This window comes from Glandiceps talaboti, chromosome 19 (assembly GCF_964340395.1).
Source record: "Glandiceps talaboti chromosome 19, keGlaTala1.1, whole genome shotgun sequence".
Taxonomy (NCBI): Eukaryota; Metazoa; Hemichordata; class Enteropneusta; family Spengelidae; genus Glandiceps; species Glandiceps talaboti.
Window position 1 is genome coordinate 798555 of NC_135567.1, and position 22828 is coordinate 821382.

At 32.3% G+C, this 22828-nt stretch overlaps 1 protein-coding gene across 1 annotated transcript in view; it reads left to right on the top strand.

The window, feature by feature from the left end:
- Nucleotides 1-17584, top strand: part of LOC144450222 (methylsterol monooxygenase 1-like) — a 38360-nt gene extending 20776 nt beyond the window's left edge. The window contains exons 3-7 of the mRNA XM_078140813.1: nucleotides 345-493; nucleotides 2088-2214; nucleotides 7916-7964; nucleotides 9271-9426; nucleotides 16951-17584. Coding sequence (XP_077996939.1) covers nucleotides 345-493; nucleotides 2088-2214; nucleotides 7916-7964; nucleotides 9271-9426; nucleotides 16951-17087 — 618 coding nt within the window. The 3' untranslated portion in view covers nucleotides 17088-17584. The remainder of the gene's footprint in view (nucleotides 1-344; nucleotides 494-2087; nucleotides 2215-7915; nucleotides 7965-9270; nucleotides 9427-16950) is intronic.
- Nucleotides 17585-22828: the final 5244 nt, after the last annotated feature.

Sequence of the window (22828 nt, forward strand, 5' to 3'; positions counted from 1 at the left end):
ATAGATTGTTATAATGTCTATATTATGTTGTATAATAGATTGTTATGTCTATATTATGTTGTATAATAGATTGTTATAAGGTCTATATTATGTTGTATGATATATTGTTATAATGTCTATATTATGTTGTATGATATATTGTTATAATGTCTATATTATGTTGTATGATATATTGTTATAATGTCTATATTATGTAGTATAATAGATTGTTATCATGTCTATATTATGTTGTATAATAGATTGTTATCATGTCTATATTATGTAGTATAATAGATTGTTATAATGTCTATATTATGTTGTATAATAGATTGTTATAATGTCTATATTATGTTGTATAATTTCAGGACAAGGTGGAGTCATTTGATGGACAATGGAAATGTTTTAGATTGTTGATGTTCAACCATTTCATAATACAAGCACCTCTGATTCTTGGTACTTATCAGTTTACCAAAATGTTTGGAATTCCATATGATTGGGATAATATGCCAACATGGTAAGTAGAGGTGTAATCTCTATGATTGGGATAGTATGCCAACATGGTAAGTAGAGGGGTAATGTCTATGATTGGGATAATATGCAAACATGGTAAGTAGAGGTGTAATGTGTACGATTGTGATAGTATGCAAACATGGTAAGTAGAGGGGTAATGTCTACGATTGGGATAGTATGCAAACATGGTAAGTAGAGGGGTAATCTCTATGATTGGGATAGTATGCCAACATGGTAAGTAGAGGTGTAATGTGTACGATTGGGATAATATGCCAACATGGTAAGTAGAGGGGTAATCTCTATGATTGGGATGGTATGCCAACCTGGTAAGTAGAGGTGTAATGTGTACGATTGGGATAATATGCCAACATTGTAAGTAGAGGTGTAATGTGTACGATTGTGATAGTATGCAAACATGGTAAGTAGAGGTGTAATGTGTACGATTGGGATAATATGCAAACATGGTAAGTAGAGGTGTAATGTGTACGATTGGGATAATATGCAAACATGGTAAGTAGAGGGGTAATGTCTACGATTGGGATAGTATGCCAACATGGTAAGTAGAGGGGTAATGTCTACGATTGGGATAGTATGCCAACATGGTAAGTAGAGGGGTAATCTCTATGATTAGGATAGTATGCAAACATGATAAGTAGAGGGATAATGTCTATGATTGGGATAGTATGCCGACATGGTAAGTAGAGGGGTAATCTCTATGATTGGGATAGTATGCCAACATGGTAAGTAGAGGTGTAATGTCTACGATTGGGATAATATGCCAACATGGTAAGTAGAGGGGTAATCTCTATGATTGGGATAATATGCCAACATGGTAAGTAGAGGGGTAATGTCTATGATTGGGATAATATGCCAACATGGTAAGTAGAGGGGTAATGTCTACGATTGTGATAGTATGCAAACATGGTAAGTAGAGGGGTAATCTCTATGATTGGGATAGTATGCCAACATGGTAAGTAGAGGTGTAATGTCTATGATTGGGATAGTATGCCAACATGGTAAGTAGCGGGGTAATCTCTATGATTGGGATAGTATGCCGACATGGTAAGTAGAGGTGTAATCTCTATGATTGGGATAGTATGCCAACATGGTAAGTAGCGGGGTAATCTCTATGATTGGGATAGTATGCCAACATGGTAAGTAGAGGTGTAATGTCTATGATTGGGATGGTATGCCAACATGGTAAGTAGAGGGGTAATGTCTATGATTGGGATAGTATGCCAACATGGTAAGTACAGGTGTAATCTCTATGATTGGGATAGTATGCCAACATGGTAAGTAGAGGGGTAATGTCTATGATTGGGATAGTATGCCAACATGGTAAGTAGAGGGGTAATCTCTATGATTGGGATAGTATGCAAACATGGTAAGTAGAGGGGTAATGTCTACGATTGGGATAGTATGCCAACATGATAAGTAGAGGTGTAATCTCTATGATTGGGATAGTATGCCAACATTGTAAGTAGAGGTGTAATCTCTATGATTGGGATAGTATGCCAACATATGGCAACAGTATGCTTTACCTAGCACTATGTGTATTTGGCTGTACTCTAATATCTAGCTACTATATATACTTACAGGTATAACCTAGCACTACGTGTATTTGGCTGTGCTGTAATTGAAGACACTTGGCATTACTTTGTCCATAGATTATTGCATCATAGAAGGCTTTACAAGTATGTACACAAGATACATCATAACTTCCAGGTAAGACATGCATAAGTACATAATACATATTTAACATTAACACTCACACGTACGTACGTACGTACGTACGTACGTACGTACGTACATACATACATACATACATACATACATACATACATACATACATACATACATACATACACACACACACATACATACATACATACATACACATACACATACACATACACACACATACATACATACATACATACATACATACATACATACATACACATACACACTCACACATATATACATACATACATACATACATACATACATACATACATACACACACACACATACATACATACATACATACATACATACATACATACATACATACATACATACATACATACACACACATACATACATACATACATACATACATACACATACACACACACATACATACATACATACATACATACATACATACATACATACATACATACATACATACATACATACATACACATACACACACTCACACATACATACATACATACATACATACATACATACATACATACATACATACATACACATACACACACACACATACATACATACATACATACATACATACATACATACATACATACATACATACATACATACATACATACATACATACATACACACACACACACATTGCATATGTACACAAATTTCTATACAAACTATTTTTGAGAATGTTCATCAATAGTGGTAGCTCTTATTAGCAGACACGTTCTGTCTGGAATGGTTGAACATTGCGTATTCACAATGTATGTATTGTTTAATAGTAGCCCTCATTAGCAGACACGTTCTGTCTGGAATGGTTGAACATTGCGTATTCACAATGTATGTATTGTTTAATAGTAGCCCTTATTAGCAGACACGTTCTGTCTGGAATGGTTGAACATTGCGTATTCACAATGTATGTATTGTTTAATAGTAGCCCTTATTAGCAGACACGTTCTGTCTGGAATGGTTGAACATTGCGTATTCACAATGTATGTATTGTTTAATAGTAGCCCTTCTTAGCAGACATGTTCTGTCTGGAATGGTTGAACATTGCGTATTCACAATGTATGTATTGTTTAATAGTAGCCCTTATTAGCAGACACGTTCTGTCTGGAATGGTTGAACATTGCGTATTCCGGTATGTATTGTTTAGTGGTAGCTTTGCCCATCAGACAATACATATCAACCATTCCATATTTGTGAAGTTAACCCATCAGACAATACATATCAACCATTCCATATTTGTCAGGTTAACCCATCAGACAATACATATCAACCATTCCATATTTGTGAGGTTAACCCATCAGACAACACATATCAACCATTCTATATTTGTGAGGTTAACCCATCAGACAATACATATCAATCATTCCATATTTGTCAGGTTAACCCATCAGACAACACATATCAACTATTCTATATTTGTGAGGTTAACCCATCAGACAACACATATCAACCATTCTATATTTGTCAGGTTAACCCATCAGACATAGAGCTGTAGCAAGGGTATCTGTGAATGAATTTGTATTCAAAATGAGCTGATTGATTAGTTTTCAGCTGACTGTAAACTATATTGGGGTAATTGAACAAGGGGAAAAGGCCTGTCACTGTGGTAGTGCTGAGTAACCAAAGAAGATTTACAGAACAGATTGAAAGTATCTGCAAGAAAACAAATGGTAATTACATTAGAACAGGTTATGTTTGGCATGTATAGCGCCACATGTTGCAAGGATAAAGAAATGCGATTAACATGTCTGAGAGAACTGCCTGATTTAGAACAAGTAAACGAAGGTGGTGATGGGGATGGTGGGTGGGATTGACTCGGTAGGCAGAGACAAATTTAGCAATGTTCTCCAAACGCAGCTTGAACTAGACTGAGGCTAGAAGGAGCCTAAGTCGAAAATTATGCATAGTACAAACATTCTGACAATTTCCTGTGCTCCCCTTACGTATACACATGTAATCTGGTGATGACGTACATCCTCTGATATTTCCTGTGAGCATATTTGAACACTGGTTTGTGAACTAGATGCCAGGAGGAATGGAATGTTCAGGCTTATGAAAATATTCTGTATAAACTAAAATTAAATAAATTTTTAATTAACCCATCAGACAATACATATCAACCATTCCATATTTGTCAGGTTAACCCATCAGACAATACATATCAACCATTCCATATTTGTCAGGTTAACCCATCAGACAATACATATCAACCATTCTATATTTGTCAGGTTAACCCATCAGACAATACATATCAACCATTCCATATTTATCAGGTTAACCCATCAGACAATACATATCAACCATTCCATATTTGTGAGGTTAACCCATCAGACAATACATATCAACCATTCCATATTTGTCAGGTTAACCCATCAGACAATACATATCAACCATTCCATATTTGTCAGGTTAACCCATCAGACAATACATATCAACCATTCCATATTTGTGAAGTTAACCCATCAGACAATACATATCAACCATTCCATATTTGTCAGGTTAACCCATCAGACAATACATATCAACCATTCCATATTTGTGAGGTTAACCCATCAGACAATACATATCAACCATTCTATATTTGTCAGGTTAACCCATCAGACAATACATATCAACCATTTCATATTTATGAGGTTAACCCATCAGACAATACATATCAACCATTCCATATTTGTGAAGTTAACCCATCAGACAATACATATCAACCATTCCATATTTGTCAGGTTAACCCATCAGACAATACATATCAACCATTCCATATTTGTCAGGTTAACCCATCAGACAATACATATCAACCATTCCATATTTGTCACGTTAACCCATCAGACAATACATATCAACCATTCCATATTTGTGAAGTTAACCCATCAGACAATACATATCAACCATTCCATATTTGTGAGGTTAACCCATCAGACAATACATATCAACCATTCTATATTTGTCAGGTTAACCCATCAGACAATACATATCAACCATTCCATATTTGTGAAGTTAACCCATCAGACAATACATATCAACCATTTCATATTTGTGAAGTTAACCCATCAGACAATACATATCAACCATTCCATATTTGTGAGGTTAACCCATCAGACAATACATATCAACCATTCCATATTTGTGAAGTTAACCCATCAGACAATACATATCAACCATTCCATATTTGTGAAGTTAACCCATCAGACAATACATATCAACCATTCCATATTTGTCACGTTAACCCATCAGACAATACATATCAACCATTTCATATTTGTGAAGTTAACCCATCAGACAATACATATCAACCATTCCATATTTGTGAGGTTAACCCATCAGACAATACATATCAACCATTCCATATTTGTCAGGTTAACCCATCAAACAATACATATCAACCATTCCATATTTGTGAAGTTAACCCATCAGACAATACATATCAACCATTCCATATTTGTCAGGTTAACCCATCAGACAATACATATCAACCATTTCATATTTGTGAGGTTAACCCATCAGACAATACATATCAACCATTCCATATTTGTGAAGTTAACCCATCAGACAATACATATCAACCATTCCATATTTGTCAGGTTAACCCATCAGACAATACATATCAACCATTCCATATTTGTCACGTTAACCCATCAGACAATACATATCAACCATTCCATATTTGTGAAGTTAACCCATCAGACAATACATATCAACCATTCCATATTTGTCAGGTTAACCCATCAGACAATACATATCAACCATTCCATATTTGTGATGTTAACCCATCTGACAATACATATCAACCATTCCATATTTGTGAGGTTAACCCATCAGACAATACATATCAACCATTCCATATTTGTCACGTTAACCCATCAGACAATACATATCAACCATTCCATATTTGTGAGGTTAACCCATCAGACAATACATATCAACCATTCCATATTTGTCAGGTTAACCCATCAGACAATACATATCAACCATTCCATATTTGTGAAGTTAACCCATCAGACAATACATATCAACCATTCCATATTTGTCAGGTTAACCCATCAGACAATACATATCAACCATTCCATATTTGTGAAGTTAACCCATCAGACAATACATATCAACCATTCCATATTTGTCAGGTTAACCCATCAGACAATACATATCAACCATTCCATATTTGTCAGGTTAACCCATCAGACAATACATATCAACCATTCCATATTTGTCAGGTTAACCCATCAGACAATACATATCAACCATTTCATATTTGTGAAGTTAACCCATCAGACAATACATATCAACCATTCCATATTTGTCAGGTTAACCCATCAGACAATACATATCAACCATTCCATATTTGTGAAGTTAACCCATCAGACAATACATATCAACCATTCCATATTTGTGAAGTTAACCCATCAGACAATACATATCAACCATTCCATATTTGTCAGGTTAACCCATCAGACAATACATATCAACCATTCCATATTTGTCAGGTTAACCCATCAGACAATACATATCAACCATTCCATATTTGTGAAGTTAACCCATCAGACAATACATATCAACCATTCCATATTTGTGAGGTTAACCCATCAGACAATACATATCAACCATTCCATATTTGTGAGGTTAACCCACCAGACAATACATATCAATCATTCCATATTTGTCAGGTTAACCCATCAGACAATACATATCAACCATTCCATATTTGTCAGGTTAACCCATCAGACAATACATATCAACCATTTCATATTTGTGAGGTTAACCCATCAGACAATACATATCAACCATTCCATATTTGTCAGGTTAACCCATCAGACAATACATATCAACCATTCCATATTTGTCAGGTTAACCCATCAGACAATACATATCAACCATTCCATATTTGTCAGGTTAACCCATCAGACAATACATATCAACCATTCTATATTTGTCAGGTTAACCCATCAGACAATACATATCAACCATTTCATATTTGTGAGGTTAATCCATCAGACAATACATATCAACCATTTCATATTTGTGAGGTTAACCCATCAGACAATACATATCAACCATTCCATATTTATGAAGTTAACCCATCAGACAATACATATCAACCATTCTATATTTATGAAGTTAACCCATCAGACAATACATATCAACCATTCCATATTTGTCACGTTAACCCATCAGACAATACATATCAACCATTCCATATTTGTCAGGTTAACCCATCAGACAATACATATCAACCATTCCATATTTGTCAGGTTAACCCATCAGACAATACATATCAACCATTCCATATTTGTCACGTTAACCCATCAGACAATACATATCAATCATTCCATATTTGTCAGGTTAACCCATCAGACAATACATATCAACCATTCTATATTTGTCAGGTTAACCCATCAGACAATACATATCAACCATTCCATATTTGTCACGTTAACCCATCAGACAATACACATATGCAAGCAAGTGCAGCCACTGTACAATGGAATGCCGATAAAATCGTTTTGTATTTTTTGGCAATTTTACGCAAAGTAAGTGATGTGAAAAGACCAAGTGACAGACAACAACCCAAACTTTACACAAAGGGATTCACTTCCTGGAGTGGTTTGACTCTTTAAAAGGTATGAGTAGTTACTGATTCATATCAATCAAAATCACATATTTACTCTCTCATATCTTATTTTCTCAGGCTCCGTTTGGAATGACAGCAGAGTATGCTCATCCCATAGAAACACTTGGTAAGTATAGATTACATCTCATAGAAACACTTGGTAAGTTTAGATTACATCGCATACAAACACTTGGTAAGTTTAGATTACATCGCATACAAACACTTGGTAAGTTTAGATTACATGTCATACAAACACTTGGTAAGTTTAGATTACATGTCATACAAACACTTGGTAAGTTTAGATTACATGTCATACAAACACTTGGTAAGTTTAGATTACATGTCATAGAAACACTTGGTAAGTTTAGATTACATGTCATACAAACACTTGGTAAGTTTAGATTACATGTCATACAAACACTTGGTAAGTTTAGATTACATGTCATAGAAACACTTGGTAAGTTTAGATTACATGTCATACAAACACTTGGTAAGTTTAGATTACATCTCATAGAAACACTTGGTAAGTTTAGATTACATGTCATAGAAACACTTGGTAAGTTTAGATTACATGTCATACAAACACTTGGTAAGTTTAGATTACATGTCATAGAAACACTTGGTAAGTTTAGATTACATGTCATAGAAACACTTGGTAAGTTTAGATTACATGTCATAGAAGGTAAGTTTAGATTACATGTCATACAAACACTTGGTAAGTTTAGATTACATGTCATAGAAACACTTGGTAAGTTTAGATTACATCTCATAGAAACACTTGGTAAGTTTAGATTACATGTCATACAAACACTTGGTAAGTTTAGATTACATGTCATACAAACACTTGGTAAGTTTAGATTACATGTCATAGAAACACTTGGTAAGTTTAGATTACATCTCACAGAAACACTTGGTAAGTTTAGATTACATGTCATAGAAACACTTGGTAAGTTTAGATTACATGTCATACAAACACTTGGTAAGTTTAGATTACATGTCATACAAACACTTGGTAAGTTTAGATTACATGTCATAGAAGGTAAGTTTAGATTACATGTCATAGAAACACTTGGTAAGTTTAGATTACATCTCACAGAAACACTTGGTAAGTTTAGATTACATCTTATAGAAACACTTGGCAAGTTTAGATTACATCTCATGCAAATACCCCTTTACATGTATGGCCACATAGAACACAGCATTCATTCATACAAACACCTCCAGTATGTGTATGGCCATATATAAAACTGCATTCATTCATACAAACACCTCCAGTATGTGTATGGCCATATATAAAACTGCATTCATTCATGCAAATATCCCATGTACAGTGCACTAAGTCTTGCATTGAGGTATGTGTTCTATCTATCATCTTGGTTGTTCTGATTATGGACTATGTTTAGTAATACTGTTTATATTATTGTATAATTTAGTTTTAGGTGCAGGTTTTTTTATTGGTGTTCTATTGTTCTGCAATCATTTTATACTTCTATGGGTGTGGGTGATATTTAGATTGATGGAAACCATAGATGTACACACTGGATATGACTTCCCATTGAATCCGTTACATTTACTACCATTCTATGGAGGTAAGTTTACCATTGTGTTTATTATTCAGAGTGTATAATATTACTAGTAAGTTATTGTACCTAACACAAGTAATTCAATACTATTCAGAGTGTATAATATTACTAGTAAGTTATTGTACCTAACACAAGTAATTCAATACTATTCAGAGTGTATGATATTACTAGTAAGTTATTGTACCTAACACAAGTAATTCAATACTATTCAGAGTGTATGATATTAATAGTAAGTTATTGTACCTAACACAAGTAATTCAATACTATTCAGAGTGTATGATATTACTAGTAAGTTATTGTACCTACCACAAGTAATTCAATACTATTCAGAGTGTATAATATAACAAGTAAGTTATTGTACCTACCACAAGTAATTCAATACTATTCAGAGTGTATGATATTACTAGTAAGTTATTGTACCTAACACAAGTAATTCAATACTATTCAGAGTGTATGATATTACTAGTAAGTTATTGTACCTAACACAAGTAATTCAATACTATTCAGAGTGTATGATATTACTAGTAAGTTATTGTACCTAACACAAGTAATTCAATACTATTCAGAGTGTATGATATTACTAGTAAGTTATTGTACCTAACACAAGTAATTCAATACTATTCAGAGTGTATGATATTACTAGTAAGTTATTGTACCTAACACAAGTAATTCAATACTATTCAGAGTGTATGATATTACTAGTAAGTTATTGTACCTAACACAAGTAATTCAATACTATTCAGAGTGTATAATATTACTAGTAAGTTATTGTACCTAACACAAGTAATTCAATATTATTCAGAGTGTATGATATTACTAGTAAGTTATTGTACCTAACACAAGTAATTCAATATTATTCAGAGTGTATAATATTACTAGTAAGTTATTGTACCTAACACAAGTAATTCAATACTATTCAGAGTGTATGATATTACTAGTAAGTTATTGTACCTAACACAAGTAATTCAATACTATTCAGAGTGTATAATATTACTAGTAAGTTATTGTACCTAACACAAGTAATTCAATATTATTCAGAGTGTATGATATTACTAGTAAGTTATTGTACCTAACACAAGTAATTCAATACTATTCAGAGTGTATAATATTACTAGTAAGTTATTGTACCTAACACAAGTAATTCAATACTATTCAGAGTGTATAATATTACTAGTAAGTTATTGTACCTAACACAAGTAATTCAATATTATTCAGAGTGTATGATATTACTAGTAAGTTATTGTACCTAACACAAGTAATTCAATACTATTCAGAGTGTACGATATTACTAGTAAGTTATTGTACCTAACACAAGTAATTCAATACTATTCAGAGTGTATGATATTACTAGTAAGTTATTGTACCTAACACAAGTAATTCAATACTATTCAGAGTGTATGATATTACTAGTAAGTTATTGTACCTAACACAAGTAATTCAATACTATTCAGAGTGTATGATATTACTAGTAAGTTATTGTACCTACCACAAGTAATTCAATATTATTCAGAGTGTATAATATTACTAGTAAGTTATTGTACCTAACACAAGTAATTCAATACTATTCAGAGTGTATAATATTACTAGTAAGTTATTGTACCTAACACAAGTAATTCAATACTATTCAGAGTGTATGATATTAATAGTAAGTTATTGTACCTAACACAAGTAATTCAATACTATTCAGAGTGTATGATATTACTAGTAAGTTATTGTACCTAACATAAGTAATTCAATACTATTCAGAGTGTATGATATTACTAGTAAGTTATTGTACCTAACACAAGTAATTCAATATTATTCAGAGTGTATGATATTACTAGTAAGTTATTGTACCTAACACAAGTAATTCAATACTATTCAGAGTGTATGATATTACTAGTAAGTTATTGTACCTAACACAAGTAATTCAATACTATTCAGAGTGTATGATATTACTAGTAAGTTATTGTACCTAACACAAGTAATTCAATACTGTTCAGAGTGTATGATATTACTAGTAAGTTATTGTACCTAACACAAGTAATTCAATACTATTCAGAGTGTATGATATTACTAGTAAGTTATTGTACCTAACACAAGTAATTCAATACTATTCAGAGTGTATGATATTACTAGTAAGTTATTGTACCTAACACAAGTAATTCAATATTATTCAGAGTGTATGATATTACTAGTAAGTTATTGTACCTAACACAAGTAATTCAATACTATTCAGAGTGTATGATATTACTAGTAAGTTATTGTACCTAACACAAGTAATTCAATACTATTCAGAGTGTATGATATTACTAGTAAGTTATTGTACCTAACACAAGTAATTCAATACTATTCAGAGTGTATGATATTACTAGTAAGTTATTGTACCTAACACAAGTAATTCAATACTATTCAGAGTGTATGATATTACTAGTAAGTTATTGTACCTAACACAAGTAATTCAATACTATTCAGAGTGTATAATATTACTAGTAAGTTATTGTACCTAACACAAGTAATTCAATACTATTCAGAGTGTATGATATTACTAGTAAGTTATTGTACCTAACACAAGTAATTCAATACTATTCAGAGTGTATGATATTACTAGTAAGTTATTGTACCTAACACAAGTAATTCAATACTATTCAGAGTGTATGATATTACTAGTAAGTTATTGTACCTAACACAAGTAATTCAATACTATTCAGAGTGTATGATATTACTAGTAAGTTATTGTACCTAACACAAGTAATTCAATACTATTCAGAGTGTATAATATTACTAGTAAGTTATTGTACCTAACACAAGTAATTCAATACTATTCAGGGTGTACGATATTACTAGTAAGTTATTGTACCTAACACAAGTAATTCAATACTATTCAGAGTGTACGATATTACTAGTAAGTTATTGTACCTAACACAAGTAATTCAATACTATTCAGAGTGTATGATATTACTAGTAAGTTATTGTACCTAACACAAGTAATTCAATACTATTCAGAGTGTATAATATTACTAGTAAGTTATTGTACCTAACACAAGTAATTCAATACTATTCAGAGTGTATGATATTACTAGTAAGTTATTGTACCTAACACAAGTAATTCAATATTATTCAGAGTGTACGATATTACTAGTAAGTTATTGTACCTAACACAAGTAATTCAATATTATTCAGAGTGTACGATATTACTAGTAAGTTATTGTACCTAACACAAGTAATTCAATACTATTCAGAGTGTACGATATTACTAGTAAGTTATTGTACCTAACACAAGTAATTCAATACTATTCAGAGTGTATGATATTACTAGTAAGTTATTGTACCTAACACAAGTAATTCAATACTATTCAGAGTGTATGATATTACTAGTAAGTTATTGTACCTAACACAAGTAATTCAATACTATTCAGAGTGTATGATATTACTAGTAAGTTATTGTACCTAACACAAGTAATTCAATACTATTCAGGGTGTATGATATTACTAGTAAGTTATTGTACCTAACACAAGTAATTCAATACTATTCAGGGTGTATGATATTACTAGTAAGTTATTGTACCTAACACAAGTAATTCAATACTATTCAGGGTGTATGATATTACTAGTAAGTTATTGTACCTAACACAAGTAATTCAATACTATTCAGGGTGTATGATATTACTAGTAAGTTATTGTACCTAACACAAGTAATTCAATATTATTCAGAGTGTATGATATTACTAGTAAGTTATTGTACCTAACACAAGTAATTCAATACTATTCAGAGTGTATGATATTACTAGTAAGTTATTGTACCTAACACAAGTAATTCAATACTATTCAGGGTGTATAATATTACCAGTAAGTTATTGTACCTAACACAAGTAATTCAATACTATTCAGAGTGTATAATATTACTAGTAAGTTATTGTACCTAACACAAGTAATTCAATACTATTCAGAGTGTATGATATTACTAGTAAGTTATTGTACCTAACACAAGTAATTCAATACTGTTCAGAGTGTATGATATTACTAGTAAGTTATTGTACCTAACACAAGTAATTCAATACTGTTCAGAGTGTATGATATTACTAGTAAGTTATTGTACCTAACACAAGTAATTCAATACTATTCAGAGTGTATGATATTACTAGTAAGTTATTGTACCTAACACAAGTAATTCAATACTGTTCAGAGTGTATGATATTACTAGTAAGTTATTGTACCTAACACAAGTAATTCAATATTATTCAGAGTGTATGATATTACTAGTAAGTTATTGTACCTAACACAAGTAATTCAATACTATTCAGAGTGTATGATATTACTAGTAAGTTATTGTACCTAACACAAGTAATTCAATACTATTCTGAGTGTATGATATTACTAGTAAGTTATTGTACCTAACACAAGTAATTCAATACTATTCAGAGTGTATGATATTACTAGTAAGTTATTGTACCTAACACAAGTAATTCAATACTATTCAGAGTGTATGATATTACTAGTAAGTTATTGTACCTAACACAAGTAATTCAATACTATTCAGAGTGTATGATATTACTAGTAAGTTATTGTACCTAACACAAGTAATTCAATATTATTCAGAGTGTATGATATTACTAGTAAGTTATTGTACCTAACACAAGTAATTCAATACTATTCAGAGTGTATGATATTACTAGTAAGTTATTGTACCTAACACAAGTAATTCAATACTATTCAGAGTGTATGATATTACTAGTAAGTTATTGTACCCAACACAAGTAATTCAATACTATTCAGAGTGTATGATATTACTAGTAAGTTATTGTACCCAACACAAGTAATTCAATACTATTCAGAGTGTATGATATTACTAGTAAGTTATTGTACCCAACACAAGTAATTCAATACTATTCAGGGTGTATGATATTACTAGTAAGTTATTGTACCTAACACAAGTAATTCAATACTATTCAGAGTGTATGATATTACTAGTAAGTTATTGTACCTAACACAAGTAATTCAATATTATTCAGAGTGTATGATATTACTAGTAAGTTATTGTACCTAACACAAGTAATTCAATACTATTCAGAGTGTATGATATTACTAGTAAGTTATTGTACCTAACACAAGTAATTCAATACTATTCAGGGTGTATGATATTACTAGTAAGTTATTGTACCTAACACAAGTAATTCAATACTATTCAGAGTGTATGATATTACTAGTAAGTTATTGTACCTAACACAAGTAATTCAATACTATTCAGAGTGTATGATATTACTAGTAAGTTATTGTACCTAACACAAGTAATTCAATACTATTCAGAGTGTATGATATTACTAGTAAGTTATTGTACCTAACACAAGTAATTCAATACTATTCAGAGTGTATGATATTACTAGTAAGTTATTGTACCTAACACAAGTAATTCAATACTATTCAGAGTGTATGATATTACTAGTAAGTTATTGTACCTAACACAAGTAATTCAATACTATTCAGAGTGTATGATATTACTAGTAAGTTATTGTACCTAACACAAGTAATTCAATACTATTCAGAGTGTATGATATTACTAGTAAGTTATTGTACCTAACACAAGTAATTCAATACTATTCAGAGTGTATGATATTACTAGTAAGTTATTGTACCTAACACAAGTAATTCAATACTATTCAGAGTGTATGATATTACTAGTAAGTTATTGTACCTAACACAAGTAATTCAATACTATTCAGAGTGTATGATATTACTAGTAAGTTATTGTACCTAACACAAGTAATTCAATATTATTCAGAGTGTATGATATTACTAGTAAGTTATTGTACCTAACACAAGTAATTCAATACTATTCAGAGTGTATGATATTACTAGTAAGTTATTGTACCTACCACAAGTAATTCAATACTATTCAGAGTGTATGATATTACTAGTAAGTTATTGTACCCAACACAAGTAATTCAATACTATTCAGAGTGTATGATATTACTAGTAAGTTATTATACCTACCACAAGTAATTCAATACTATTCAGGGTGTATGATATTACTAGTAAGTTATTGTACCTAACACAAGTAATTCAATACTATTCAGGGTGTATGATATTACTAGTAAGTTATTATACCTACCACAAGTAATTCAATACTATTCAGAGTGTATGATATTACTAGTAAGTTATTGTACCTAACACAAGTAATTCAATACTATTCAGAGTGTATGATATTACTAGTAAGTTATTGTACCTAACACAAGTAATTCAATACTATTCAGAGTGTATGATATTACTAGTAAGTTATTGTACCTAACACAAGTAATTCAATACTATTCAGAGTGTATAATATTACTAGTAAGTTAGTGTACCTAACACAAGTAATTCAATACTATTCAGAGTGTATGATATTACTAGTAAGTTATTGTACCTAACACAAGTAATTCAATACTATTCAGAGTGTATGATATTACTAGTAAGTTATTGTACCCAACACAAGTAATTCAATACTATTCAGAGTGTATGATATTACTAGTAAGTTATTGTACCTAACACAAGTAATTCAATACTATTCAGAGTGTATGATATTACTAGTAAGTTATTGTACCTAACACAAGTAATTCAATACTATTCAGAGTGTATGATATTACTAGTAAGTTATTGTACCTAACACAAGTAATTCAATACTATTCAGAGTGTATGATATTACTAGTAAGTTATTGTACCTAACACAAGTAATTCAATACTATTCAGAGTGTATGATATTACTAGTAAGTTATTGTACCTAACACAAGTAATTCAATACTATTCAGAGTGTATGATATTACTAGTAAGTTATTGTACCTAACACAAGTAATTCAATACTATTCAGAGTGTATGATATTACTAGTAAGTTATTGTACCTAACACAAGTAATTCAATACTATTCAGAGTGTATGATATTACTAGTAAGTTATTATACCTAACACAAGTAATTCAATACTATTCAGAGTGTATGATATTACTAGTAAGTTATTGTACCTAACACAAGTAATTCAATACTATTCAGAGTGTATGATATTACTAGTAAGTTATTGTACCTAACACAAGTAATTCAATACTATTCAGAGTGTACGATATTACTAGTAAGTTATTGTACCTAACACAAGTAATTCAATACTATTCAGGGTGTATGATATTACTAGTAAGTTATTATACCTAACACAAGTAATTCAATACTATTCAGAGTGTATGATATTACTAGTAAGTTATTGTACCTAACACAAGTAATTCAATACTATTCAGAGTGTATGATATTACTAGTAAGTTATTGTACCTAACACAAGTAATTCAATACTATTCAGAGTGTATGATATTACTAGTAAGTTATTGTACCTAACACAAGTAATTCAATACTATTCAGAGTGTATGATATTACTAGTAAGTTATTGTACCTAACACAAGTAATTCAATACTATTCAGAGTGTATGATATTACTAGTAAGTTATTGTACCTAACACAAGTAAGCTAGTGTAACTCTCAACTGTCAGTGATATTATAATATTCTTTATGTTTGTTTATATTGTTATTGTTGTTTTGCAGGAGCTCGTTTCCATGACTTCCATCACATGAATTTTAACGGCAATTATTCCTCTACATTTACATGGTGGGACAAGATATTTGGAACTGATCAACAATTCAAAGATTACTATGACAACGAAGATAAGAAAACAAATTGATTACTATGACTACCAAGCTAAGAAAATAAACTGATTACTATGGCAACAAATCTGTGGAAAAAAGTTTACTATGTCAACAAAGCTGTAAAATAAACTGATTACTATAGTAACAAAGCTGTGATTACTAAGGCAGGCAAGCCCAAATGATTAGAATAGTCCAACACTATTTCTGAATAGCAAATCATCTCTCTACTAATTCCATATTGTATTAACATATGAACAGTGCATCTACTGTCTTAGTACAGATTCATTTCACAGTTAGACAGTGCATCTACTGTCTTAGTACAGATTCATTTCACAGTTAGACAGTGCCTCAACTGTCTTAGTACAGATTCATTTCACAGTTAGACAGTGCATCTACTGTCTTAGTACAGATTCATTTCACAGTTAGACAGTGCATCTACTGTCTTAGTACAGATTCATTTCACAGTTAGACAGTGCCTCAACTGTCTTAGTACAGATTCATTTCACAGTTAGACAGTGCATCTACTGTCTTAGTACAGATTCATTTCACAGTTAGACAGTGCATCTACTGTCTTAGTACAGATTCATTTCACAGTTAGACAGTGCATCTACTGTCTTAGTACAGATTCATTTCACAGTTAGACAGTGCATCTACTGTCTTAGTACAGATTCATTTCACAGTTAGACAGTGCCTCAACTGTCTTAGTACAGAATCATTTCACAGTTAGATAGTGCATCTACTGTCTTAGTACAGATTCATTTCACAGTTAGACAGTGCATCTACTGTCTTAGTACAGATTCATTTCACAGTTAGACAGTGCATCTACTGTCTTAGTACAGATTCATTTCACAGTTAGACAGTGCATCTACTGTCTTAGTACAGATTCATTTCACAGTTAGACAGTGCATCTACTGTCTTAGTACAGATTCATTTCACAGTTAGACAGTGCATCTACTGTCTTAGTACAGATTCATTTCACAGTTAGACAGTGCATCTACTGTCTTAGTACAGATTCATTTCACAGTTAGACAGTGCATCTACTGTCTTAGTACAGATTCATTTCACAGTTAGACAGTGCATCTACTGTCTTAGTACAGAATCATTTCACAGTTAGATAGTGCATCTACTGTCTTAGTACAGATTCATTTCACAGTTAGACAGTGCATCTACTGTCTTAGTACAGATTCATTTCACAGTTAGACAGTGCCTGAACTGTCTTAGTACAGATTCATTTCACAGTTAGACAGTGCATCTACTGTCTTAGTACAGATTCATTTCACAGTTAGACAGTGCATCAACTGTCTTAGTACAGATTCATTTCACAGTTAGACAGTGCATCTACTGTCTTAGTACAGATTCATTTCACAGTTAGACAGTGCCTCAACTGTCTTAGTACAGATTCATTTCACAGTTAGACAGTGCATCTACTGTCTTAGTACAGATTCATTTCACAGTTAGACAGTGCATCTACTGTCTTAGTACAGATTCATTTCACAGTTAGACAGTGCATCTACTGTCTTAGTACAGATTCATTTCACAGTTAGACAGTGCCTCAACTGTCTTAGTACAGATTCATTTCACAGTTAGACAGTGCATCTACTGTCTTAGTACAGATTCATTTCACAGTTAGACAGTGCATCTACTGTCTTAGTACAGATTCATTTCACAGTTAGACAGTGCATCTACTGTCTTAGTACAGATTCATTTCACAGTTAGACAGTGCATCTACTGTCTTAGTACAGATTCATTTCACAGTTAGACAGTGCATCTACTGTCTTAGTACAGATTCATTTCACAGTTAGACAGTGCATCTACTGTCTTAGTACAGATTCATTTCACAGTTAGACAGTGCATCTACTGTCTTAGTACAGATTCATTTCACAGTTAGACAGTGCATCTACTGTCTTAGTACAGATTCATTTCACAGTTAGACAGTGCCTCAACTGTCTTAGTACAGATTCATTTCACAGTTAGACAGTGCATCTACTGTCTTAGTACAGATTCATTTCACAGTTAGACAGTGCATCTACTGTCTTAGTACAGATTCATTTCACAGTTAGACAGTGCCTCAACTGTCTTAGTACAGATTCATTTCACAGTTAGACAGTGCATCTACTGTCTTAGTACAGATTCATTTCACAGTTAGACAGTGCATCTACTGTCTTAGTACAGATTCATTTCACAGTTAGACAGTGCCTGAACTGTCTTAGTACAGATTCATTTCACAGTTAGACAGTGCATCTACTGTCTTAGTACAGATTCATTTCACAGTTAGACAGTGCATCTACTGTCTTAGTACAGATTCATTTCACAGTTAGACAGTGCATCTACTGTCTTAGTACAGATTCATTTCACAGTTAGACAGTGCATCTACTGTCTTAGTACAGATTCATTTCACAGTTAGACAGTGCATCTACTGTCTTAGTACAGATTCATTTCACAGTTAGACAGTGCATCTACTGTCTTAGTACAGATTCATTTCACAGTTAGACAGTGCCTCAACTGTCTTAGTACAGATTCATTTCACAGTTAGACAGTGCATCTACTGTCTTAGTACAGATTCATTTCACAGTTAGACAGTGCATCTACTGTCTTAGTACAGATTCATTTCACAGTTAGACAGTGCCTCAACTGTCTTAGTACAGATTCATTTCACAGTTAGACAGTGCATCTACTGTCTTAGTACAGATTCATTTCACAGTTAGACAGTGCATCTACTGTCTTAGTACAGATTCATTTCACAGTTAGACAGTGCATCTACTGTCTTAGTACAGATTCATTTCACAGTTAGACAGTGCATCTACTGTCTTAGTACAGATTCATTTCACAGTTAGACAGTGCATCTACTGTCTTAGTACAGATTCATTTCACAGTTAGACAGTGCATCTACTGTCTTAGTACAGATTCATTTCACAGTTAGACAGTGCATCTACTGTCTTAGTACAGATTCATTTCACAGTTAGACAGTGCATCTACTGTCTTAGTACAGATTCATTTCACAGTTAGACAGTGCATCTACTGTCTTAGTACAGATTCATTTCACAGTTAGACAGTGCATCTACTGTCTTAGTACAGATTCATTTCACAGTTAGACAGTGCATCTACTGTCTTAGTACAGATTCATTTCACAGTTAGACAGTGCATCTACTGTCTTAGTACAGATTCATTTCACAGTTAGATAGTGCATCTACTGTCTTAGTACAGATTCATTTCACAGTTAGACAGTGCATCTACTGTCTTAGTACAGATTCATTTCACAGTTAGACAGTGCCTCAACTGTCTTAGTACAGATTCATTTCACAGTTAGACAGTGCATCTACTGTCTTAGTACAGATTCATTTCACAGTTAGACAGTGCATCTACTGTCTTAGTACAGATTCATTTCACAGTTAGACAGTGCCTCAACTGTCTTAGTACAGATTCATTTCACAGTTAGACAGTGCATCTACTGTCTTAGTACAGATTCATTTCACAGTTAGACAGTGCATCAACAAAATGTAATTTACGTACAATGTACACTTATATTAAACTCCTGCAAACTATTACAAAATGTGATCAACTTTTGGAATTATGTTGCTATCAGTGTTACTGTTATGTGATAATTAGGTAATAAAATATAAAGTCATTGTACATTGTTTACATACAGACATCAATTCAGTGTACATTGTTTACATACAGACATCAAGTCAGTGTACATTGTTTACATACAGACATCAAGTCAGTGTACACTGTTTACATACAGACATCAAGTCAGTGTACATTGTTTACATACAGACATCAAGTCAGTGTACATTATTTACATACAGACATCAATTCAGTGTACATTGTTTACATACAGACATCAAGTCAGTGTACATTGTTTACATACAGACATCAATTCAGTGTACATTGTTTACATACAGACATCAATTCAGTGTACATTGTTTACATACAGACATCAAGTCAGTGTACATTGTTTACATACAGACATCAAGTCAGTGTACATTGTTTACATACAGACATCAATTCAGTGTACATTGTTTACATACAGACATCAAGTCAGTGTACATTGTTTACATACAGACATCAAGTCATTGTACATTGTTTACATACAGACATCAAGTCAGTGTACATTGTTTACATACAGACATCAAGTCAGTGTACATTGTTTACATACAGACATCAAGTCAGTGTACATTATTTACATACAGACATCAATTCAGTGTACATTGTTTACATACAGACATCAAGTCAGTGTACATTGTTTACATACAGACATCAATTCAGTGTACATTGTTTACATACAGACATCAAGTCAGTGTACATTGTTTACATACAGACATCAAGTCAGTGTACATTGTTTACATACAGACATCAAGTCAGTGTACATTGTTTTCATACATACATCAAGTCAGTGTACATTGTTTACATACAGACATCAAGTCAGTGCACACACAATGTAGCTGTAGTGTCAAGTAGTAAATAGGTCATCTGATAAAATTGACTAAACTCTTAAATTTTATGTCATTTTCAGATAAAAACTCACAAATAATGACAATAAATTTAGATGTATCTTGACTTGCATGTTAAAAGCACTTTGGAAATAAACTTAAAATATTTGCTGTTACTTTCTTGAAAAAACGTTGGTCATTCTTGGTTAAAATCAAGACAACATATCAGGAATGATTGTACACATTGTATACATAGGTGTAAATGATATCAAAATTTAGACATTGTAGAATCCAATATGGCTGCCAAATCCAATATGGCCACCAAAGACTCTATAATTTTCATGGAAAAATAGAATATTCTAGATTTCCTTAAAAGCAAACACGTAAATCTCTTGTATTATTTCAAAGAAGTTGAAGAAAGCTGCAATAAGGCAATGTTTGGAAATATTTGAAGAACTTTAATTTCAATATCAAGGTATATTCTAGCTGTGTTGTATTGGCAGTACAATATCAGGGTATATTCTAGCTGTGTTGTATTGGCAGTACAAAATCAGGGTATATTCTAGCTGTGTTGTATTGGCAGTACAATATCAGGGTATATTCTAGCTGTGTTGTATTGGCAGTACAATATCAAGGTATATTCTAGCTGTGTTGTATTGGCAGTACAATATCAAGGTATATTCTAGCTGTGTTGTATTGGCAGTACAATATCAAGGTATATTCTAGCTGTGTTGTATTGGCAGTACAATATCAAGGTATATTCTAGCTGTGTTGTATTGGCAGTACAATATCAAGGTATATTCTAGCTGTGTTGTATTGGCAGTACAATATCAAGGTATATTCTAGCTGTGTTGTATTGGCAGTACAATATCAAGGTATATTCTAGCTGTGTTGTATTGGCAGTACAATATCAGGGTATATTCTAGCTGTGTTGTATTGGCAGTACAAAATCAGGGTATATTCTAGCTGTGTTGTATTGGCAGTACAATATCAGGGTATATTCTAGCTGTGTTGTATTGGCAGTACAATATCAGGGTATATTCTAGCTGTGTTGTATTGGCAGTACATCAATATCAAGGTATATTCTAGCTGTGTTGTATTGGCATTACATCAATATCTAGGTATATTCTAGCTGTGTTGTATTGGCAGTACAATATCAAGGTATATTCTAGCTGTGTTGTATTGGCAGTACATCAATATCTAGGTATATTCTAGCTGTGTTGTATTGGCAGTACAATATCAAGGTATATTCTAGCTGTGTTGTATTGGCAGTACATCAATATCAGGGTATATTCTAGCTGTGTTGTATTGGCAGTACAATATCAAGGTATATTCTAGCTGTGTTG